Raw genomic sequence first — 15,586 nt, forward strand, 5'->3', positions numbered from 1 at the left:
GAACCAAAATTTAAAAAAAATAAAAAATAAAGAAAATAAAAGACAAAAGTAACTGTGTCCATCATTATGTCTGAAAGTCACAGATAATGGCAATGCTACAGGAAAAGTAGAAGATCATTAAACTATACAGATTATATTAATGCAGGCTCAAAAACGTATGAAAATCAATCTCATACTTTTGAGTTCTTCCAGGGGCAGAGTGGCTCAGGACTATACTTGGAGTCGACCCAACAGCATTGCCAAAAAGTGAAGGGACATTATATGTTTCACAAGGGACAAAAATATGGAGTCAAAGCCACATTGTCGGAGCAGTAATGAAGCTGCTGATTAGATGAAGGAATGTGCTTGTTTTATAAAGTACAGTTGGTATTCCCAAGGCAGAGTACAAATGTCTTTCCAAGGATGACAAGAGTCAGGTTTGACTGCTGCTGAGCTCAGAGCACTGTACAGTAAAGGAGCAGCCCTGAGCGCTGCCTTCCCTTCAACCAGACAGGATCGCTCACTGTGCAAAGCAGGTCAGGCAACATCAGAATTTCCCCTTCAGACAGAGTACATCTTTGAGAGAGCATTATAAATAGCAATTTTCAAGCCCAAACACTGGAGAGTTCATTTTCTCATTGACTAAACAGAGTGTTACAGGGGAGAGAAGGAGTGAGACGTTCAGAGTCATTTCCCCGGGTTTCCTTTTTTAAAGTCTGTGTTGCCAAGTACAGAAACGCAAAACTGACAAGAAGAGAAATAAAACAGTTCAAAGCTATTAATTTTTTTGTGCATGAATTTTTCTTAAAGCACACAACCAGAGGAGAGGGGGCCTGTCTTGCAGGCATGATCATCTTAATTCAACAGATCCCATTGTTCTCTGATGTGCTGAACTGGAAAACCAAGCAGGAGAATTTCTCACGGACGAGCCGATCTACATCCACTGGAGCTACTCCTGAGGGGTAGCGCAAGTTCCCATGGCAACGCCTGTACTGGACTAGCAAATACATGGCAGAACACACCAGCTGATGGGCTTCAGTAGTCCTCCACAGAGTCTGAGCTGAACATGCAACTTTAGCAAGCATTTTTTTAATCCCACAATGTCCTCAGCCAGTCCTCTACACTCAGCCTGTGGGAATTTTAAAGTTATGAAAGCAAATAAAGGACGTTCTCTTTGGAGTCTCATCAGCATGTTTTTCCCCTCTTATTACTGGGCACTGGAACTTTGTAGCAAAATGTGTTAACCCTTTGAAATACACATACGAAAAATTACAGGTTTTCAAATTGAATAATTGGAAAACATCTCAGTGCTTGTCCATAAGTCGTTTTTAGCTTTTATAGTAATTATTAGATACTATTAACATTTTATAGTCAGCTATTCCTTTGGAGGGGGGGGGGCTTTTTGTGCCTTTAATGGATTGATAGGATAGTGGATACAGTTGGAAATCAGGGAGAGAGAGTGGGGAATGACATGCGGGAAAGAGGCCACGGGTGGAAAGTAAAACCCGGGCTGCCCGCTTGAGACGTCAGCCGCCATACATGGGGCGTGCTCACTAACCACTGCGCCACTAGCGCCCCAAGAAAGCGTCTTTTTTTTAAAAGGTGAATTTGGGGGCTCTTTGCCTTCATTCGATAGGACAGTGAGTAGGAAACTGGGAAGGGAGAAGTAAAGTACTCTAGTTCTCGTTGTTGACGATATTACTCCGGTAAAGTTTCATTACTCGTGCACACACGTTGTAATAGGCTACAATAGTTCAACTTAGTGAGCGTTAGTGTGTCACCTAACTTTCCGGGGTTGCCTAAAGCAGCATTAACCTCATGAGCTCAGAGCAGGAGGAGAAAACAAACGGAGACGGACAACAGGCAGTCTCACTTCACATCATCAGCACATGTCGTTGTGATGATACCAGAGCAAAGAAAGATGTCTAGAGAAGCTAATCACGAAATAACAGTGACTGGAGAAATGCTCCTATTAAGTTTTGTGAAAGGAGAAAGCTTCCACCTGCTGATGGCGTATGTTGATTCGGAGCCACCATCACGGCTAACAACAGCTATGAGAAAAAGATGCAGCAAAATTGTGAGATGAAAAGTGTCTGTTACAACAGACTTGTGGACCGAGTCATGTGTTCCCATCACTCCCAATTTAATTCGGAACTGGGATAATAAGCCCGCTAGAGACACAGTGCTTTTGAGCGACCCATCACAGAAAATATAGCGGACCACCAGAACGTATGTGTCCAATTTTTTTTTTTTACGGTAAAAAATGTTAAACCAGCAAACACTCGTTCATAAGGTTATGAGAGTAGTTGAGCATTTAGATCACTGTAAATTCCCACCCCTAATATTAAGTATGACTGATTTAACAAAAACAAGACTCAACAAGGTTCAGATTTAGTTTATACATCAATTAGGACAGTCACACTATGCATGAGTGGAAATAAAAAATATATCTATACTTAAATGATTAACGTCAAGCGATACTTCAAGGAAATCCTTCAGAGATCTTAGTCTGTAAAGAGTAAAAAAAAAAGAGGCTCAACCTTAACTTGCTGCAAAACTTCCTGATGTTCATGCAAGAAGATTAAGGAACTCAAACAGAGAAAGCGATGCCAAATCAAACAAAAAGTGTCTTAGTAAGGTGTTGAGCCAATACAAGCTGAACCACAAACCGGTTCAATGCCCCATTGAGGTGATTCTCAAAGTGTAAATTAAAATCGCAATTAAACTTAATTTTACTAAAATAGGCGCCTACATTTGTTTTATAGTTGAACAGCCTTGTATAAATCCCCTTCAATTGTCAGGAGCTTCTAGACATCAGAGCTCAAAACCTGGACTACCTTATCACCATCCTCCTGCTCTTAAAAAGGGATACTTCACCCATTTGCATTAAGCATTGTATCAGTAGTAAACTGGTAGTATTTTTAAATGGTCGTGCATCCAGCACGGCCGCTACGACACAAAACCGGCTTGTTGGCAGCAACCGTCTCGCGGCTATATTGCTGGCGGTGAGGACGAGGAGCCGGGGCCGGCTCGAGCTGGGGCGGACTGGTAGTGTTGGTACTCTCACTGTTTGCCTATGGACACAGACATAGAGTCTGTTTTCTGCCAGGAATTTCCAAGATCAATTCTGGAAGAAATCTCTAAATCAGTTGAGGAAATGACCTCATGTGTTGAAGTAAATATGTCCTCTTTAAAGCCGCTTGTTGTTTTCCATTTGTTGTCACACACTGAACTTCTAGTATGTACTTTCTGCAGCCAGTGTTTAAGATCAATTCGACAAATAAAGGTGTTTATTAGCAAAGATAGTGACAGACAGTGTGTTTAGTATATGTTGATGTTTATACTAAGGGTTGGGGGGCTTGGAAATACTCCCATCTGCCAAAGGGGGGCCCAGCATAAAAATGTTGGGAACCGTTGGTTAACCTGAAGATAGCACAACAATTCAAATCCAAACTAAAAACTGTTTTAAATGCAAAATAATGGAATTTTAAACAAGCAATTAATGGTGATGAATGATTGAAGTTAATTTAATTGCTTTATTTAAAAGTTATTGTTTGACAGCCCTAATGAGAAGAGATTGCACCCTTTAATCTTATGGAATTCAACTAGGGCTGCATTTAGCCCTCAATCACAATTCAGATGAATGTTAAACTTCAAACTTGAACTTTTTACATGAGTGAAATAAGTAGTCTGGGGTTCTGTTGTATTATATTATTTTGTCAAATGATCTTTAATGTATACAGTATACTCATTAAATTGAATAGGACTGTCAAACAAAGTGTGTTGATGAATGCCTTCACAAACAGGCATTAATACCACGGCTCCGTTTAGCTTGCATGTTTGTCATTTTTGGCTTTGTGTTGTTCAAGTTTAGGTATGAGTTACATTTTTACAAGAAATTAGAACATGTGAGTCAGAGCAGTAAAACTTCATGCCTGAGCAAAGACTCATGTGGGTCTTACTAATTATGAAGCTTTGTACGTATGTTTAGCTGATATCATCAGTTTTAGAGAAAAAAAAAACATCTTAAAAAAAGAAGCTGAAAGACTGCAGAGGGCAAAACCATTCTTTAAATTGTAACATCTATATCATGACATGTTGAGCTACATCCACATCCACTCACTGCAAAGACGGTCTGAAAAAGTCAAGAGTTTCTGGGTTTGCTTTAAAGTGTTGAAGATATTTGTCGACTGTGAGAGCACATCTAGATCTCTGCTGAGAGAACGAGAAGAAGGACAGTTCTGTACAAAGTCAATAAAGGAAAAGTAGGCCAAGAAATTCTTTAAACTTGAATATTTTGACTTTGATGTCAAATCAATTGTTTTATTTTTTTCTCCTGCATATAATCAAAAATACTGAAACATTGCTATTTTTCACAGGACAAAGGTCCTTTTGGTTTGCAGTCCCTTGACTAGTTGTGATCCGTTCTCACATTCACTTCCTTCGTCCTAGTCCAAGACTTAGCTGTTAACTCGCCTTGTGTTGCTGTGTAAACATACAAAGAGCTCTCTGTATTCCTAAGTATCCAGACCTGTTTGATTTTCATATGCATACAAATACAAACAAACAAGCCGATCAGTGCTACAAAGTATAGATATTTCATTGTTCTTCCATTAGGATCATTACAGCATCTTAAGAGTCACTTTATAAAATACAATACCCATCAAATGCTGTTTGATTATTAAAGTTAGTCTTATTTTTTTAAAATTATTTTTATATATATATATATATATATATATATATTTTATGTCTTTATTTCCAAAAGATGCAGATTCAGTCATCTGTCAGTAACGTGGAACACAGCCATATAATTAAAATGAAACAGAAAGTCGACATGAAGTATACACCTGCAAATGCATCTGTTAACCTCTTACAGAAATTCAGTGTTAATCTTGAGTTCACGAGGTATCTCTTATCTGTTAAACAAAATAGACGTAGGTCTTTGTTTCACCTATACCCTTCCATAGATGTCAGACATTTATCTGAACATGAAGTGATATGAGGTGTTGTAATGGGACCATGTTTCAGTGATACTGAGCGAGACAGGCGATGACATGAGAAGCACTGTAGAGTTTCACAAGCCTGCCTGTCATATGACTGCTTAAACTCTGGGTGTGTCTACATCTATTTGCCCAACCAACAGAGCCACAGAACTACAAACACCTACTGTACCTGTCCTGCCTTCAAACTACACTGTGAAACTCCATTTCTCATATCCAAACAGAAAACCTTAAAGCTGCATATGTAGACCTCTGGGGGGAATGTAGGGACCCCTGGCACAGCACAGATGAACTTAACGCAAGCCCAGGTAACGTGAAATATTGCCACTGAGTATTAAAACATGATACATTCTGCAAAAACATAAAAGAAACCCTGCAATGTCCACCTACTATACATGTAGGTCTGGGGGCTTTTTCAGTTGTTCTTCTACTGTAAGTCTCACAGCATAATATACTCATTGCTGAATATAACCCAATGACCACTAAACCATAGTCATGTGATGCCTGACAAGGAATCAAGCATCACCATTTCACCAGAAAGTCCTGGAGCTTCCTTTACAGGATAATACCTGAGTCAACTCGCAGCATTTTGTAAATTGAAACCCTGAAAAAAAATATTGCTGTCCATAATCCATTTGGAGGAGGTGATCCGCAGCTGCTGCTCATTTATCTTATTTGCCACAGACTGACCATTGGCCACGGAAATGCTGGGTAGAGATAGCTGATGAGGAGTTAGCTTTAGCCCGTCTCTCCGCTATATGTATATTTTTCCACCATTATCAGCTTTCTCCATAGAGCCTGTTAGCATAGCTTCCAAGCAATATGGCGGACGTTAAGTTTCGATTCTGGGAGTGAGTTCCCACACACTGATCTGTGATTGGTCTGTAGCTTCAGTGGTCGAAAATATGAGGAACTAGCGTTGTAGTTTCCGCTAACCCCAACAGCTTCCAGTGACGCAATATGACGATATTTGCGTCACTGGAAGCTCCTTTTCAGACTCAGAAATACAGAACTTTCCAGTCTCAGGAGTAAATGAGGGCTGGATGCACGACCATTTAAAAATACTACCAGTTTACTACTGATACAACGCTTAATGCAAATGGGTGAAGTATCCCTTTAAGAACACCCTTTGAAATTACAAAAAAAATATATACCTAATTTTCTACCAAACTTCCCATGGATTGCAATTAAAAACAGATATACATAATAGCCGAAATAGCCAACTCATCATTTTAGCGATACAGCTACAGCACCCTAATACCTAGCACACTAAATATAATGTTGAACAATCAATGCTTCCTGTTGACAGGAAGAGGTTTCCTGGATGAAATGTATTGATGAGTGTAATAAAAGTGTTTTCAGTACTCCACTGAGACTGTGGGTGACATGTTTAACATGCACAAAACGTATGCAAAATAAACATGTATTTGGGTAAAACACCTGCACAGCACTGTAAGTTGGCAGAAGCACACAGGACTTCTAGGTCAGGATGCATGAGTCTGGCAATTTAAAGGTTTCTGGGAAATAAGCTCAGGTGGGTGGTGATTAGCATGAACCTCAGCTAAGAGTCAGTCAGCACCGTTAGACGTACGGTACAGATGTGGTAGAGGGGATGCCTTCATGAGTGCCGTTGTGCCTGTGAGGATAGCTTAGATACTATAGGGCAGCATAGTGAGGGCCCATGATGCAACTGTGCAAGCACACTCTTGCAAGGGTTCTTTGGGTCATTTTATCCTGTGTGTGTGTGTGTGTGTGTGTATGTGTGTGTGTGTGTGTGGGGGGGGGGTGTTTGTCTGTACTGTCTGCTTTTTGTTTTATTTCTGCAAAACCCTGCCGTAACAGTTACCTTGGCAGCAGCTAACAGGGATACAAATAAATATGGTGAACACAGGGCTTATCTGCTTGACTTACTGTAAGACTTGCTGAGAGAAACTATAATAGGCGTAGGTAGGCTCTGTGCATGAGACATCCTTGGGTGTTGCCAAAAAACAAACATTCATTAACCCAGAAAATACGGACCTGTTTGACAGTGTGCACACTGACAGATGAAGTGTGTGCTCACTGTGTGTATGCGAGTGTGTTTATATATGCAGTATCCTGACTATCAGCTCCAAGTTTAGGTAAATATCCCTCGCTGCCTGAGTATTAGCTGGTTCAAGTGCATAGAAAGTGCTCTTGCAGTTGTGATGACTCTGGCTTCTAACGACTGCAAGTGCACACCTCTCTGCTGTTCATAATTGGGAGCTGTCACAAGACAAAAGCTGTGTTCCATACTGTTCAGAAGAAGAGCATAATTCAGCTAGCAGGATCTTTTTAAATGACAAAAATAGATCAAAGTTCATATATAATATGAATATGGTAATATATTTGGTATATATTTCTGAAGGGTTTTTTCATGTGCATGTTAGTACTGCACTCTACCATGTACCATGTGTACATATTTTATTACTTTCATTAGCGACAGAGCAGGCAACAGAGTCCTCCTCTGAGTCTTGCCTTTCCCTCAGTCTGCATCTTAGGGCGCACTCAACCTAGGCAATCCGTACCGTGCCTAAGCACGCTTCACCCCTAAAGTCCAGATCGTTTGACTAGTGCGAGTGCTCCGATCTGTGCTCAAGCACGGTACGCTTCCTTAGCCCTGGCACGCTTGGACGAGGTGTGCTTCTGCACGGTACTGTTCATGCACGAGCACGGGAACACAACGTGGACAGCCTTCCTTATCCAGTGTTATGGCTGTATCTGACTAAAATGACTGAAAATCAGCCACAGTCAGTAAAGTTGATGTCATGTTCTCAGTGTCTCTCCGATGTGCGGACGTGGACCCCACTGCGCGTCTATGTCATTCCATGGTTTCTGATAAACCAGCGACCCTAGTAATGGTGACAAAAATGTAAAATCAAACCATTTTAAAAGGTATGTGATAATTAGGTTTTTTGGGGATTATTGGCTTTATTTTAGAGACAGGACAGTGGACAGACCCCGAAACCAGGTAGAAAGAGAGCGGAATGATATGCAGGAAAGGAGCCATAGGTCGGACTCCAAACCCGGGCCGCCTGCCTGGAGTACCGCAGCCTCCAAACAATGGAGCATGCGCACTACCCACAAGGCTACCGGCACCCCCCTTTTGAACATTTTTTTTTAAATCACAGGCCATCTCTATATAAAGGAGATTCAAGACACCCCACAAACCATGCCCAAATAAAATAAAATAAAAAGAAACATGTGTGGAGGTCAAAGGTGATCCAAAGACACCGATCATGAAGCAGGAAAACCAAATTCCACTTACACTGAAGCTATCTGTTTCACAAAATGTAAACGTAGTCTGACCCAAAGCTGAAACAATAAAAAGCCCAATATTAGCATCTTAATATTTTCATAAAACAACTGGGAACAATTGAGAAGAAAGAGAAGGAATGTCTTATTAAAAGTCACCATCTGTGTGCAGGAAAGCAAAACAGAGACAAGATCACTCTCCAACAACACTTCAATATTCTTACCAATGCAACAAAAAACAAGAGAAACTCAAGCTGAATGTGATAACTGATACCTATAGCAGGACCTGAAATTATTATTTTAACTGGTTATGAAACAGACTGTGTTTAATGCTGAATGAAGCCTCTATGTGCACTACAAAAGAAAATCTGCTCATCTTGCTTCCCTTACACGCACACGCGCCCGCCCCGCCCCCTTGTCTCTGAGCTTGTGTGATCTTTTGATGATATTCATTAGTAGAACTTTATGTATGACGGCGTTTCACAAGAAGCAGTGTTTCTCCACGTGCGACAGTCTCTCTCTGCTCTGCTTTCACTCCCTGCAGGCTTTGTGGGCGTGCCAAACAGTTGTCATGTTGACAAGCACAACGAGAGCCGTGGCTGGCTGGCTAGTCTTGCCGACCGTCCATGGCTTGTTGACATACAAGACGTACCGAGTGAAATATGGCATTATTTTGCTTACGTCGCAGTAAGCAGTCAGAGTAACCCCACAGAACCCACGAGTAAACGATGTTTCAACAACGTTTTAAACTCACGTAGACCAGGGGAGCCAACATCCAAAGCATCTTGTCAATAAACATGCCAAGTTGTTTAAGGAATTCAAAGAGCAACAGGTTACATACAGAGCTGAGACCTCTGTTAATAAGGAGCTGTATTTTGTTAATTCTACTTTAGTGTGGTGCTAAAAGGAGGAGACTAATAATCCTGGGTTTTAGTTTTTTTAATCATAAATTGACAGACTTACAGTTACTGTCATTTCTGCATATTGTTTTTATAGGCTATCAAACTCAATTATTAAACTATTGTCATGATTTTGGTATCGTGACAACACTACTCGGCAGCAGTGCCTTTTACAAAGTTGCCGAAATGACACACAGCTCCTGAAATGTTACTCCTGGGTCAGTTCAGTGGTTATCCACTTGGTGGCACTAATGACGTTTAATGTGTCCAAACAACCCAAAAACTGTGCAGGATGTCTCAGACCAAACAGCCACATTTTTCACTCGGATTTTACCCGGAGTTTCTCCTGCCAGCAAGTCCGAGTGAGCTGATGTGAGAACGCAGAAGGATAGTATCTGGAGAATTCCCCTCGAGCCAGTGGGAGGGGGAGTACAGTGCATTGTCTGTATCTATGAGACAGCTACGATCTCCGAGCATGTCATTAACCGGCTGCATCATGTTTTCTGTTCGTCAGTATGTTGTTCTCCACTCCTTTGTTGACTTTGTCATTCCATTGAACAACACGCAGCATTGACATAAAGGCAAATATTCTCATTATAACAGCGTATAGCATCCCTGTTGTTTGCCCGCTGCTTCCGCGTCGGTTTTTTTTTTTTACGTCACGCCTTGCCTCAGCAGAACCCCGCCCCCCCTCATCTGACAGGGATAGTCTCCCGCTGTGAGTTGCATCTGTAAACAGCATATTTTTGTGTGTGCTGCATATGTGAAACGGCTTATAGCTCTTCTGTGCTAAAATGTATTTCAGGGGTAGTATTAAAAGTATTCCCTTTACACTGTGAATGTAACATAATAATAAATAATAATATTAAACATTATTTATATAGCACTTGCCTGCAGCCCATGTTAAGCTACAGCAATAGCACTATACTCAATAGTATCTTTCTAGTAGAGTAGGACTGCGTGGTATAAAGAAACCGACATCGGTTATTTGTTTTTCACGTGATCATGTCATTTTGGTATTTCAACCTTTCAGTCCAAATGATGCGTTCCATTAGATCTGGGAAGTCGGACGTTCCTAGTTCCCGGTCTGATACATCATCAAAACGCTTCCCTGACGTCTGAATTAAAACTCAGAGAACCTTCAGTACAGGGAGTAAAAATCCAACATTGCTGCTACTGAAGTCAACAGAAACGTTTAAGCTGTACCTGTTGTGTTCAGTAACAACTTAGTGTAAATAAATCAATCACACCGATAGTATCGTGCAAGTTCTATCTGTGGATATGAGGTCATGTTCATTTTTGCGCAAACTCTCAGTGTTGTTATCGCCAGGTATTAGCTAACAAAACAAAAAGGTACTACTGGAGGCATCCATGTTGCTTTGTCCGACTTGTTGCCAACTTACAACTGGAACGAGGTAAACTCAGGAGTGATGTCATTCCCATCTCCGCGTTCTGAGGTAAATGGAACGCACCATCCAAAGTATCACTTCAGCATTTATGTGCTACAAATTAAACAACTGAGAGGAAACATCCCATATGGAAAGTTTGCATATGTAGCCACTGCATATGACAGTTATAGAAGTAGCTCCACTGATGTGGGGAGTATAAACACATTAAAGCTACCTTGAAAACCTGTTGGTTAGTTATGTGATATTATATGTGAAAAGTAGTTGAGAGTACTCGTTTAGGGGCAGGTGATTTATCGTCTCTGCATGTACAGCAGCCAGTTCACTCAAATGTGAACCTTTCAAGTGTTTTTTTTATATATATATATTCGAGCAGCACAAAGTAGCAGAATGGCTACAACACACATCACAATCTTCAGTCAGAAACAATATAGTATGCACTCAGAGAGGAAACAGTGTGTTGCATTGCAGCAAACTTAAACATATATATACTTACTATAGGTTCTTTCATTAACCTGTCATGGTCTGTCATGGGAAGGGACTCACCTGAGGCCCCAGGATACGATATTATCCCAATACTTGAGTCAAGATACGATATTATTGGGATTTTAAACACTTTGTGATGTGCTGAGAATTGTGGTACAATATATTGCAATTAAGCTTTTTTTAACTGAATATTATGTCCACAAAATTCAACAAAATCAAGAACTGTTTTGTCAAATAAGAAACCATTCTCAGGCTATTCACTTCACGATTGATTTCTACACAATGTGAGTCAAGCTCCCAGACGGACCAACACTGTGATCAAATTAAAACCCTGTAAAAGGTTCACCTCTCGATCTGAAATGTTAGTATTTCAGTCTAACTAAACTTGAACATGAATTTTTTAACAATGCAGCTTGTTCAAAATGAATTGTGTAACCCCTTTAGTAATTAAAAAAAACCCACATTTGATACTAATATATCATTTTGTTCATCTTCAAAAGCTCTCACTTGTCAACCTGTCAACTCAGATCATGCAGTTCCAATAAAGAATCAGCTAAACCCCTCAACAGCTACAAGTGTGTTTTGTTTTTGCACGTTTTGATTCTCTACATCAGTGTCCTCCTCACACTTTAAAAAGAGAGGGAGACTGACAGCTCATTGTGCTGTATTTTTGCTTTATTTCAATTTACATGTAGCATTTACTTCATCTTCATTTTCTTAGACTTTAAACTTAATCTCAGTGATTAATCAGAGACAAGCAAACATGTTGTTTTTTTGTTTTTTTAATATAAGCTCTTTCCTCTTCCAGTGCTAAGTTGTTGCAGCTCTGAGTAAGTGCATCTTAGAAGCATAAAGTGTGAATTCAGAAAACAACAAACCACAGAGAGGTTCAAGCACCACTACGGCTAAACATTAAATACCTGCTAGTTCCAATGTTGCACGCTAACCCCCTTAACTTGCACTTGTGATTTAAAATACTGATTCTTCATGTACAGCATCAAACTGTCAAATGGCGCTTCTGCTCTTAACAAATGAAAATGAGTCTGTGCATGGCAAAGTCTATTCTCTAGAGAAACGCTCTCTCTCAAAGAGGCCTTTTCTAGAGCAGCCATCAGGAGAACATTGTCTCCCGTTCTCACAGACTTAATTAAAGCCAACTCTTTTTCATTATCTAAGCCATGTTTTACAGGCAGATAAAATTACAGTAAAGTGGAAAGTGACTACAGGGTTGGGATAAATAAGAGGTCTGTTAACAGCTGCTTGTTAAAGCTTTACTAAGCCAAACTCAAAGTTATACATCTATAATTAAGAACATGCCTTAATGTTTCTGACAGTACTTTGAATGTATTCATTTAATAGGGACAACGCAATTTAAGTTTCAATGCAAAGCATGAAAGTGATGTGCTGCATAAAAGGTAAATATTACTAATGTCCAACTTTACCTTTGGGTAAACAGAGTAAAAATATTCAACTTTCATCACATAAATTTTGTGTTATTTGTTATTAAAAAAAAAAAACAGTTTTCAACTTGTGTGTTGTGAGATGTAAAAGGCATAGCTGGTAAAGAAAGAACATCAAACAATCTTCTAATCAATGTCATATTACTTTTACATTAAAAACCGGTGACACGCGCTGGGAAAATAATCCCTAGAAATAGAAAACCAAACGTAAATCACACCTGAATTACGATTTGCATATCACATTGCATACAAATCCTGTGGTGACCAGGTTACTGTGGCTTGTGCGGTCATGGTTGTGTTTTGCATATAGCAAACCTTCCAAAGCAGAGATTTAGCACTACGCTGGTTTGAGTGTGTGACACAGGTAGAAAGAAGGTGACACTGTCTGTAATGAAACCCGGAGAATTAATGCAGACCTACCAAGCAGCAGAAGCTTCAGTTCTCGTCTTGCATCTCTCTTGTCTCTCCGGAGTTGTTTCTCGATCTCAGAGTTGATGCGTTTGGACTCCTTCGCCTCCTCGCTCAGGCAACAAGCCATCATGGAGTCTAAAGTCATCACCGCATGAGCTGAAAAGCCCGTCTGACAAGTGGGAGTTAGTCTACACCTCTCTCAAAGTATCAAATAAATAAAAGAGTCCGTTTTCAAAGTGCAGTATCAAGATAATCGACCTTGATGGACTTGCTTGCTTGGTGCAGGATCTGGCCTTCTTTGCAGATGGTGAAGACTGACTGCCAAAGTAGCCTATAGAATATTTGACAGCTTGTTCAAAGTCCTGTGCAAGTCCTACAGCGAATGGCAGCTGAACATGGATAATTTGCAATGCATTATATCCGCAAACAGCTGGTGTGTCAGTCCGACATGGAGGTTACCATTTTAATTCATGCATCTCTCGTTTAAAAAAAAAAAGAAAAAAAAAAAAGAAGCTCAAACTAGCTGGGAAACGATGCCTTCGCAGGAATAGCTTTAGAAGCTAAAACGAGGCTAACGCGACAAGTTGATGGATGTCCACTGTGACAACACTTTCAAAACCCACGGCCAAGTAGCCCCGGAAACCTGTCGCTCTTGAGGGATTTTTTTTTTTTTTAACTACCAACTTCGGTCCCAGAGACAGTGGGACACAACTAGCTGCCACTGCCACATAATGTGTGTGTGTGTGTGTGTGTGTGTGATCGCTCTCTGCTGGTTCGCCCGGCCGAGTCTGAGCTTAGCCGCCCCGAAACCAGCAGCACTGTACGCCCGCGCAGTGACGACGAGCGCCCGTCAAACTGTCCATGTACTGAGCACAAACAAGCTGACCCAATGCCTCTGAACCTACAACCAACAAGGATCCTTTTTTTTTTTTTTTTTTTTTTAAACGATCTGAAAGAAACTATCGATTTGAATTGCGCAACAAACAAACAAAAAAGCAGTATTTATGTCTTGCAGAAGGAAGGAAGGCGACGAGTGACCAGTGTGGCTAAATGGGAAGGCTAATTGTGAGCTAGCTCCGTTAGCTCAACTAGCATCCCTGGAATTGCAGCCAACTGGTTAAAAATGAGAAAGCTGAGCCTGACAGAGGACCTTCATTATGTTCAGCTAGTGCTCTCCGATTCACTTCACCGGCACCCAAACCCAGAGGAAAAAAAAACCCAAAAAGCTCCGAATGACAGTCAAATGAAGCCTTATAGTCCGTGCATTTTCTGATCCTGATATTTTTTTTTTCCTGGTGGTGGTGATAGCTCTTCGTCACCCACTCCTCCTCAGCCCCGGTGTGCTGCTGCTGCCGCTGCCGCTGCTGCTGACGTCGCTTGGGATATAGTTGATTGACTGAGGGTTAATCGAATGAAAACAGGGCTTGTGGGCGTTTAGGGTGGGTCTTTCATGAATGGTTAACTTCTCCAAGTTTGGTTGACATGAAGCTTTCCTTTTCGGAGGCGTGTCAGGCAAAGAATCTGACATTCGGCTGGAGGGGCAACGCCCATCTCCTGTCAGAGACCGACACTTCCACACGTCGGTGAAGTTAGGAGGATATTCACTGATTCGGCTTTCCCGGATCAGTAACTCATCAGCGGCACATTATTATTATTATTATTTTTATTTTTTTTACAAAACCGACACCTCTTTGCAATCACAGCAAGGTAGGCTGCGAGCTACAACCGGGGTTTTCCTCCTCCGCGCTGGGGACCTTACGTCGGCCTCTCCGCGGAGCAGCCTTGAGGGACCGTCTGCAAATTACAACACCGAAAAAATATAATCAATAACTTCAGGAGAGGTGTCATCAAAATCATTTTTACACATAGTGATATCACGTTGTTCATACTACATTTCTCAGTTTGGAAAACAATATTTTTATATAAATTTGAGGATTTTTTTCAAATACTTTTCAATAAAATCCCTTTTATAAGCTGTAGGTTAAAAAGAAAGCACACCGTCTTCCTGCTGTATAAACTACAGCACATAGCTTTGGAAAATGTGCTTTCATGTCATTTTAGGGATTTCTTATCAGTAAGATAAGTAATAACTGTACTATAACATGTTGTAGTGTTATCAAACTCACAGCACACATAAATGAACTCCTTGTGGTTTTACTACAGCACTTAGTTTGATTTGGAATTGGTTGAATTGAATTCGAATATGCTTTTAAAATACATTGCACAAATAGTTTCCAACCCTTTACTGCTTGTGATCCTCAAGTTGTGGCCTTTTGTAACATTTGTCTTTCAGTAATTATTTACCACTCCATTCAACGCTCACACCCTGTGAGATTTATTAATGCACAGCTATTTTTACAGACACATGTAGGCAATTGTAGACAATCTTATTTTGTATAAGGTGAGAGTATTTCTTCTGCCACTGTCTAAAAAACAGACCTTGATGCATTTTGGAATACCCAAAAGACACCGGTTCAGCCAGAAGCCCTTCAGAAAGGGTCCAAAAGTTTGCTCTTAGAGTCTAATACAATATTAGCTCTATAGCTTTCTCTCAAAAGAACCGGTTGACAACAAACAAAACAGGTAGCATCATAGTTACTGTCAATATTTGCAGTGCCTTTCCCTTTTGTTATTGGAATATGGATTAGTGTTGTGTCTCGTGGTTTCCTGTC

General features: G+C 40.5%; 1 protein-coding gene across 2 annotated transcripts in view; it reads right to left on the minus strand.

Annotated features, from left to right (window-relative positions):
• The window catches only part of LOC109999449 (guanine nucleotide-binding protein G(q) subunit alpha), a 33,269-nt gene extending 18,989 nt beyond the window's left edge, over positions 1-14,280 (minus strand). Inside the window, exon 1 of one of the 2 annotated variants that reach the window (XM_020654498.3) lies at positions 12,924-14,280. In XM_020654498.3, coding sequence (XP_020510154.1) covers positions 12,924-13,059 — 136 coding nt within the window. In that variant the 5' untranslated portion in view covers positions 13,060-14,280. The remainder of the gene's footprint in view (positions 1-12,923) is intronic. The other variant, XM_020654497.3, reaches the window with a different exon arrangement.
• Between the last annotated feature and the right edge of the window lie 1,306 nt (positions 14,281-15,586).

Source organism: Labrus bergylta, chromosome 6 (genome assembly GCF_963930695.1).
Source record: "Labrus bergylta chromosome 6, fLabBer1.1, whole genome shotgun sequence".
In the NCBI taxonomy this organism is placed as follows: Eukaryota; Metazoa; Chordata; class Actinopteri; order Labriformes; family Labridae; genus Labrus; species Labrus bergylta.